At 51.4% G+C, this 9844-nt stretch overlaps 1 protein-coding gene across 1 annotated transcript in view; it reads right to left on the bottom strand.

The window, feature by feature from the left end:
- The window catches only part of ERBB3 (erb-b2 receptor tyrosine kinase 3), a 16127-nt gene extending 11304 nt beyond the window's left edge, over positions 1-4823 (bottom strand). Inside the window, exon 1 of the mRNA XM_040088340.2 lies at positions 4677-4823. Coding sequence (XP_039944274.1) covers positions 4677-4823 — 147 coding nt within the window. The remainder of the gene's footprint in view (positions 1-4676) is intronic.
- Between the last annotated feature and the right edge of the window lie 5021 nt (positions 4824-9844).

Raw genomic sequence — 9844 nt, 5'->3', positions numbered from 1 at the left:
TAGAGGGATGGGAAACGGGGCATTCCCAAAAGGCAGGAAGTGGGAATGGGGTGGGGAATGGGGTTGGGAATGCGGGAAGAAGATTTTGGTGGGATGGGGATGAGGAAAAGCGGGAATCGCATCGGGAACGGCTCAGGAAAAGAGAGAGAGAGGGATGGGAACGTGGGAAAGGAGGAGGGAGAGCGGGATCCCAGAATTTTAGTGGGATCGGGATGAGCAGAGGGAGAAACGGGGCATTCCCAAAAGTCAGGAACTGGGAACGGAGCCGGGAATGGGAGAGGAGGAGGAGGAGGGACGGGAATGTGGGAATGTGGGAATGCGGGAATGTGGGAACGGCTCAGAGCGAGCGTGGGATCCCAGATCACAGCGAGATCCCAGAGTTTGAGCGGGATGGGAAACGGGGCATTCCCAAAAGCCGGGAACTGGGAATGGAGCCGGGAATGGGAATGTGGGAAGGGAAAGCAGGATCCCAGATTTTCGTGGGATTGGTCCTGGCCAAGAGCAGGAACCGGGAATTCCAGCGGGAATTGCGCCGGGAATGGGAGAGGGAGGGGAGGAGGAGGAGGGGTGGGAATGGGGGAAACGCGGGGTTTGGATCCCAGATTTTAGTGGGATCCCGGATTTTTCAGGGAGAAATTTCAGGGAACGTTCCCAAAAACCAGGGAGTGGGAATGGAGCCGGGAATGAGGAGGAGGGAGGGGGGTGGGAATGTGGGAAGGGAGAAGCGGGGATGGATCCAGGGAATCAAAAGGAGCCAGGATGGATCCAGAGGCTCAGATGGATTTGGGATGGATCCAGGAGAATCCAGGATGGATCCAGGGGCTCCCCCCGCCTCGGGAATTTGCATCCAAACCCATTTTTTCGGGATCAGCACCCCCGGCAAATTCCCTTCTCCTCCTCCCCCTCCTTCCCAATCCCTGCGGGGCAATTCCAGCCCGGCCCTGGGAACATTCCAAGCTTCCCTGGGAACATTCCAAGCTTCTCCCTCATGGAATTTTCCTGGATCTCATTCCCTCCCTCCCTCCCTCCCGCCAGGCTGGAATTTGAACCATTCCCGCCCCTCCTGGAAATTCCAGCCCCCGATCCAAGTGGGAATTTCCCACCCTCGGCCCCCAATTCCTGGTTTTTCCCCTCAATTCTCGGCTTTTCCCACCCCTGGGAAAATTCCCTGGGGATTTTCCAGCCCTTGAATCTCTGGGAGTTGGGGGGAAAAGCTGGAGAAATTCAGGAATCGCGGCTCCAGCTCCGTGGAAATTGGGATAAATACCAAAAAACTTGGTCCCATCCTGGGATTTTGGGGGCTGGATCATCCAAATTCCCTCTGGATCCCCTGGGAATCCCAAAAATCTGGGGAAAATTGGGGAAAAATCAGGGACAAATACGGGGAAAAGCTGGGAAAGGGTGGTAAGGGGCTGAAATCCCAAAAATCCAGGAAAATTGGGAAAATTGGGAAAAGTCTGGGAAAAATCTGGGAAAATTCCTTACCGGTGATGTAGGATCGGGCGTTGCAGTCCTCGATGTCCATGGCTGCAGAATTCCCTGGAAAAGGAGGAAAATTCCCTCAGGATTTGCCTCCCGAAGCTGCTCCGGGCAGGCGTGGAAAATATCCACGGGAAAATGGGGATTTGGGGAAACCCCAAAGCCAAAGCTGGCCCCAAATCCGAGGGGAATCCACGGAAATTCCGGGGGATTTTATGGATCCAGGATTCGCAGGGGGCTCTAATTAGCTATTAGTTATTAATGAGTCATTATTTTGCTATTCCTTGGTTATAATTAGATATTAACATGTTATTAATGAGGTGTTAATTGGGCATTAATTGGATATTGACTCGTTATTAATGAGCTATTAATTGGTTATTGGTTACTATTGATTTGGATTAGTTATTGGTTGTTAATTGGTAATTATTGGGTTATTGATTGGCTATTAATGGCTTATTGATGGGATATTAATGGGTGATTGATTGGCTATTAATGATTTATCAGTTGGGTACTGGTTATTAATTTATTGCTATCAGTTATTAATTGGTTCATAATGAGCTATTAATGAGTCATTCATTGGTTGTTAATGACCTATTAATAAGCCATTATTTGGCTGTTAATGAGCTATTAATTAGCCATTAATGAGGTATTAATTCATACAGAGGGACCAGCCCGGGGTGATCCTGGGGACAATTCCAGGGATTGGGGACAAGAAAATCCCAGATCTGGGATTGGGGACAATTCCGGGATCGGGGACAGTTCCAGGATTGGGGAAAATCCTGGGATCGGGGACAATTCCGGGACCAGGGACAATTCCAGTCCTGCCATTCCATTCCTGGGGACATTCCCAGGATCAAGGACATTCCATGCAGGGGACAATCCCGGAATTAAGGACAAATCCCAGGTTCAGGGACAATCCCACTCCTGCCATCCCAGATCTGGGGACAATCCCAGGAACCGAGGACATCCCAGGACTGAGGACATTCCATGCTGGGGACAATCCCAGATCTGGGAACAATTCCTGGTCCTGGGGACAATCCTGGAATTAAGGACAAATCCCAGGATCGGGGACAACTCCAGTCCTGCCATCCCAGATCTGGGAACAATTCCAGGGATTGGGGACGAGAAAATCCCAGACCCAGGACCAGGGACAATTCCGGGACCAGGGACAATTCCGGGATCAGGGACAATTCCGGGACCAGGGACAATTCCGGGACCAGGGACAATTCCAGTCCTGCCATTCCATTCCTGGGGACATTCCCAGGATCGAGGACATTCCATGCTGGGGACAATCCCGGTCCCGAGGACAAATCCCAGGATTCAGGACATCCCAGGATTCAGGACATTCCTTGCAGGGGACAATCCTGGAATTAAGGACAATCCCAGGATTCAGGACATTCCAGGATCAGGGACATTCCCAGCTGGCACAGAGAATTCCAGGCACTCTGGAATTCTCCTTCCCACCCATCCATCCATTCCCTGACGTCTGGAATTTTGGGAATTGTGGCTGGAAAAAAAAAAAAATCCATGCCAGGGTTAAAAAAAAAAATAAATTAATATCAGGAGTTTTATCTGAGGTCCATGGGGAGAGCTGGAATTCCTCAATTCCAGTGGGATAAAAACCAGGAGAAATTTGAATTCCTCAATCCCAGCAGGATAAAAACCAGAGAAAATTGGAATTTTCAACCCCTGGGCAGGAAAAAATGGAATTCCTCATTGCCAGATTTTTAAAAATCCTGGGAACAAAAACCCCCAGCGATAATTTTCCTGAATTTCCTATGGAATTCGAAGCCTCCCAGGCAGGGACTGGAAGGAAAACTCCCCAAATTCCCAAAATTCCAGCACTGCAACACCTGAACCCATTCCTGGGGGTTTTTTTTCAGGGAAAAAAACCTCCAAAAAAAGCAGCGTGAGCAGAGGGAGAAATTCCCTGGATAAATCCCCGGGATAACCAGGACACGGATCCAGGGCTGATTCCAAAGGGGGGATCCCTGGGGAATCCCGGCTGGAATTAGGGCAGAGCTCTCCTCCTTCCCAGAATCCAGGACTTTTCCCCACCTGGGAAAACTCCAGGGGAAAAAAAAAACCAAAAAACCCCAAATCCTTCAGGAAAAACTCCGTTTAACCCCCCCCAATCCCGATCCCACCCCGTTCCCGAGGAATTCCAGGAAAAAATCCCCTCAGATCCCAGCCCAGGCTTTACAAATCCGCGGATTTTCCCACTTTTTTCCCCCCTTTTTGTCGTAGATCCCGTCCCAACCCTGAGGAATCCCGGGATGAGCCCAGGAAAATCCCCTCAGATCCCAGCCCACGTTTTAAAATCCGTGGATTTTCCTGACTTTTCCCACTTTTTTCCCCTCCCCTATCCCACGCTCTAAAAATCCACGGATTTTCCCACTCTCCGCCCTGTTTTTGTTGTACCTGAAGCTCCGTGAGATTCCCACCGCTCCCCTCCGGAATATTTTTCCACCTCTGGACGCAGCAAAAGTTCCCCAAACCCCGATCCCAGCGGGAATTCCGACGGATCCCGTTCCCCAAAACCCCCGGAATCACAAATCCCGTTTTTCCCGGGATATCCCAGCTCAGAGCCGAGCTCCTCTCGGCGCTGGAAACAGCAGGAAAAGATTTTTTTTTTTTTTTTTCGGGAATAAACACCTCCGGATAAATTCCCTGAGCTTCCCTTTTCCAATCCCGGTTTCCTTTCCAAGCCCCGTTTCCGATGGAATTTTTTTTTTTTTTTTTTTCTGGTTGGATTTTGGGCTGGTTCTCCTTTTTTTGTCGGTTTGGTTTTTTTTTTTCCTGGCCTTTTTTTTTTTTTTTTTTTTGCCCGCTGGAGAAAAATTCCCAGAAGGTTTTGTCAGCGGAAAAAAGTTCCATGGAAAGCCCCATCCCACGAGCATTCCCAGGGAAAAAAAAAAAAAAAGAAAAGAAGCAAAGGAAGTGGCTCTGGGAAGAGCCCGGAGTGGGTGGGAATGACAAAAAAAAAAAAAAAAGGGGGGGGAAATAAATTAAAAAGAAATTAAAAAGAAATTTAAAAAAATTCCAAAGCGGAATCCGTGAGAGAGAGAGAGGAAAAAAAAAAAAAAAATTCCCGGATTTTTATATTTTTCCGGAGTTTTTTTTTTGGGTTGTTGAGGAGTTGGGGGGGGGGGAGGAATGAATTAAAAAAAAAAAAAATTCCGGAGCTCCGTTCTCACCTGCGGCTCCGCTGCTGCTGCTCGGAGATTGTCGGGAATGGAATTCCAGCTGGGAATTCTGAGCAGGCCCCCCGAGCAGGCCCCAGCTGGAATCCCGGAATTTTTTCCGTTGGGAAAATCCTGCGGGCTCGGCCAATCCAGCTCCATCCCCCCCCCTTCCCTTCCCTTCCCTTCCCGGCCCTGCCTGGGAGACGATCCCAGATTTTCCCCCACATTCCCAGGGCGTTTTTCCAGGAATTGAGAGAGAAGGGCGGCTGCGATTCCCAGGCTGTGCGAGGCTGGAAAAACCGGGAATGGAATCTTGGATAAAACTCAGGGAAAAAAAAAAAAAAAATCTCCATTCCCACTCTTTTGCAGGGTTGGAAAACGCAGGGCATGGAATAGTGGATAAATCCTGCATAAATCCTCATTCCCGGACTTGGGACGACTGGAAAATCAGGGAATGAGATCCCAGAAAAATTTCAATTCCGACTCTTTGCAGGGCTGGAAAAACCAGGGCATGGAATAGTGGATAAATCCTGGATAAATCCTGAATAAATCCTGGATAAATCCCCTTTTCCCAGACTTGGAACAACTGGAAAACCAGGGAATGGAATCCTGGATAAATCCTCATTCCCACCTTTTAAACAACTGGAAAAAAACCCAGGGAATGGAATCCTGGATAAATTCCCATTCCAGCCCTGCAAAGGGTGGGATAAATCCTGGATAAATCCCGGCTAAATCCCCATTCCCAGCCTTGGAACAACTGGAAAACCAGGGAATGGAACCCTGGAGAAATCCCCATTGCTACCCTTTGCAGGGTTGAAAAAACCAGGGAATGAAATCCCAGAAAAATCCTGGATAAATCCCCATTCCCAGCCTTGGAACAACTGGAAAACCAGGGAGTGAAATCCTGGATAAATCCCCATTCCTACCCTTGGAACAAACTGGAAAACCAGGGAATAAAATCCCAGGAAAATCCTCCTTCCCAGCCTTTGCAAGGTTAAAAACCCAGGGAATGAAATCCTGGAGAAATCTCCATTCCCACCTTTGAAATAACTGGAAAAACCAGGGAATGGAATCCCAAGAAAAATCCTGATTCCCACCCCTTTGCATAACTGGAAAAAAAAAAACAACCCAGAGAATGGAATCCCAAGAAAAATTCCAATTTCCAGCCTTTCCACAAGTCAAAAAGCAGGGGATGAAGCCCTGGAGAAATCCTGGATAAATCCCCATTCCCACCCTTGGCACGGCCCAAAGCCCGGGAATGCAATCCCAGCTAAATCCCGGCTAAATCCCAGTTAAATCCCATCCCGGGGGCCCAGCGCTCCCATGGAAATCGGGAATGTTATTTTTCCCGAAAAAAAAAAAAAAAAAAAAGTTTAATAAAAATAAAAATCCCTGCTGGGAGCAGCTCCTCCCTCCCCTTCCCTGCCCGGAAAATCCACCCCAAAAAAAATCCTGGGAAAACCGCGAGAATTCCTGGCTTTCAACTCCCCGGGATCCGCCTCAAATTCCAAACTCAAATTCCAACCCAACCCTTCGGGATTTTTTTTTTTCCCCTTTCTTTTGTCCTCAGGATAAAAAAAAAAAAAAAAAAACTGGAAAAACAATTCCAGGACATTCTGGGATGAAACTCTGGCTGCTCCATCCCGGGTTTGTTTTTTTTGGGTTTTTTTGGGGGGGAGACAAATCCCGGGAAAAGCTGGAAAAACAATTCCAGGACATTCTGGGATAAAGCTCCAGCTGCTCCATGCAGGTTTTATTTTGGGATAAACCCCAAGAAAAGCTGGAAAAACAATTCCAGGAGATTTCTGGGATGCAGCTTCGGCTGCTCCATCCCGGTTGCTTTATTTCTTTTTTTTTTTTTTTTTTTTAATTTAAATTCCAAACTGGAGCAGCTCCCTCGGGAAGAGATCCCAAAAAAATCCTCGCTCCCGTGCCCTTGGATAACCCCGAAATTCCCATGGGATCCGGAGCCTTCCAGGAGGTGGAAAAATCCCAAAAATTCCCGCGGATCCCACAGAAATCCAAAGGGGAAAATCCCGGGGTTTATTGCCCCTCCGTGGGAATTCCCACGGGAAATTTCGGGAGTTTTTGGGAATGGGGTTGGAAATTTGGGATATGAGGGGACATTCTCCCCAAATTCCTGAGAATGGGAGGAGATTCCAGCTGAAAAAGGGAAAAGTAGCACTGGAAAATCCCAGGGGTGGGGGGGAGGTTTGGGACCCTGCCCATCCCAACCCCCAAAATTCCAAAAAAAGTTCCATTATCCCAAAAAAAACCCAGGTGGGAGCCAGGAAAAGCCCAGGAATTGAGGAGTGTGTGTGGGGGGAGATTCCCATAAATGTCATTCCAGGGATTCCATGGAATCCTTAAAGGAGGGGGATAAAATCCTTAAAGGTATTTGGGGGTGGGTCGTGATCCCAACAGGGGCAGCCTAAAAATCAGGGACCCCCCTGAAAGGGTGGAGACACCCCCAAAAAACAGGGAGCCCCTAAAGGGGACAAGGATCCCCACAAATAAACAGAGCCCGCCAAAATCCCTGAGGGGACACACGGACACCCCAAAAAAAACAGAGCCTGACAAAAATCTCTGAGAGAACACGGACCCCTCCCCAAAAATCAGAGTCTCCGACAAAACCCCTGAGGGGACACGGACACCCCTCAGAAAAATCAGAGCCCGCCAAAATCCCTGAGGGTACATGGACACCCCTAAAAAATCAGAACCCGCTAAAATCCCTGAGGGGACACGGACACCCCTAAAAAATCAGAGCCCGCCAAAATCCCTGAGGGAACATGGACACCCCTAAAAAATCAGAGCCCGCCAAAATCTCTGAGGGGACACGGACACCCCTCAGAAAAATCAGAGCCCGCCAAAATCCCTGAGGGGACACAGACACCCCACAACAATCAGAGCTCGCCCAAAATCCCCTGAGGGGACGTGGCCCCTCTCAAAACCCTGAGCCCGCCAAAATCCCCTGAGGGTGTCAGGGGGACAGGATGCCTCTCCCTCAAAAACACCGCCCTGACAGTGCTGGGGGACAGGACCCCCCCCAAATTCCAGCCCAGACCCCCCAAATCTAGCCCTGAAATCCCGCGGGGTGAGGGGGAAAGCACGGACGCCTCCTCAAAAATCAGAAACTCTCAGGAGATCCTCAGGGGAACACGACCCCCACTCAAAACAGCCCCCTCAAGGCGCCTGAGGGGACACGACCTCCCCCAAAATCCAGAGCCCCTTAAAAAAACAGCGCTGACAGCCCTGAGGGGACACAGACCCCTCCCCAAAAATCAGAGCCCGCCAAAATCTCTGAGGGGACACGGACACCCCTCAGAAAAATCAGAGTCTCCGCCAAAATCGCTGAGGGGACACAGACACCCCACAACAATCAGAGCTCGCTCAAAATCCCCTGAGGGGACGTGGCCCCTCTCAAAACCCTGAGCCCGCCAAAATCCCCTGAGGGTGTCAGGGGGACAGGATGCCTCTCCCTCAAAAACACCGCCCTGACAGTGCTGGGGGACAGGACCCCCCCTAAAATCCTGCCCAGACCACCCAAATCCAGCCCTGAAACCCCTTGGTGGGGAGACACGGACCCGATCCCCCCCCAAAAATCAGAAACTCTCAGGAGATCCTCAGGGGAACATGACCCCCACTCAAAACAGCCCCCTCAAGGCGCCTGAGGGGACACGACCTCTTCCAAAATCCAGAGACCCCCCCCAAAAAAAGCGTTGACAGGCCTGAGGGGACACGGACACCCCCAAAAAATCAGAACCCGCCAAAACCCCCTCAGGGGACATGGACACCCCTCAGAAAAATCAGAGTCTCTGCCAAAATCTCTGAGGGGACACGGACACCCCACAAAAATCAGAGCTCGCCAAAATCCCCTGAGGGGACACGGACACCCCCAAAACCTGAGCGCGCCAAAATTTCCTGAGGGGACACGGACACCCCACAAAAATCAGAGTCTCCCAAAATCCCCTGAGGGGACACAGACACCCCACAAAAATCAGAGCCCGCCAAAATGCCCTGAGGGGACACGGACACCCCCAAAACCGGAGCCTGACAAAATCTCCTGAGGGGACACGGACACCCCACAAAAATCAGAGCCTGCCAAAACTTCCTGAGGGGACACGGACACCCCTCAGAAAAATCAGAGTCTCCGCCAAAACCTCCTGAGGGGACACGGACACCCCACAAAAATCAAAGCTCGCCAAAATCCCCCGAGGGGACACGGAACCGTCCCCAAAATCAGAGCCTGACAAAACCCTCCAGAGGGTCTGAGGGGGACACGAATGCCCCCTATGAAAAACACAGCCCTGACAACTCTGCAGGACACGACCCCACCAAAATCCTGCCCTGAACACCCCCCCCCAATCCAGCCCAGACGCCCTCCAAATTCCAGCCCAGACCCCCCCCAAATCCAGCCCTGAAATCCCACGGGAAGGCACGGACCCCTCCCCAAAAATCAGAAACTCTCAGGAGATCCTCAGGGGAACACGACCCCCTCTCAGAACAGCCCCCTCAAGGCGCCTGAGGGGACATGACCTCTCCCAAAATCCAGAGACCCCAAAAAAAAACAGCGCTGACAGCCCTGAGGGGACACGGCCCCCCCCAAAAATCAGAGCCCGCCAAAACCCCCCGAAGGTGTCAGGGGGACACGACCTCACCCCTCAAAAACACAGCCCTGACAGCGCTGGGGGACACGACCCCCAAAAACCCCCAGGGAGAGACACGACCCCCCCAAAAAAAACCAGATCCCCCCTCAAATGCAGTCCTGAGACCCTCAGGGGGATGCGAACCTCCTCCCCAAAAATCCAGACCCCCCCCGAAACAGCCCTGACAGCGCCAGGGGACACGAACCCCCGAAAAAAGAGACACCCCCCCCCCAAATACAGCCTTGAGACCCCTCGGGGGGACACGACCCCCCCCCCAAAATCCAGAGCCCCTCCAAAAACAGCGCGGACAGCCTTGAGGGGACACGGACCCCCCCAATACAGCTTTGAGACCACTCAGGTTTTGGGCGCCCCCCCCCCCCCAACCCTGAGCTTGCCAAAACCCCCTGAGACCCTGAGAGGGGCGCGCCCCGCCCCTCAGAACAGACCCCCTCCCCTCCCAAACAGCCCTGACAGCGCCGGGGGGACACGACCCCCCCTCAAATCCAGCCCTGACACCCTCAGGGGGGCACAGGG

This window comes from Hirundo rustica, chromosome 30 (assembly GCF_015227805.2).
Source record: "Hirundo rustica isolate bHirRus1 chromosome 30, bHirRus1.pri.v3, whole genome shotgun sequence".
NCBI lineage: Eukaryota > Metazoa > Chordata > Aves > Passeriformes > Hirundinidae > Hirundo > Hirundo rustica.
Note: the sequence above shows the minus strand (reverse complement) of the source record. Positions and strands in the feature narration are given on the sequence as shown.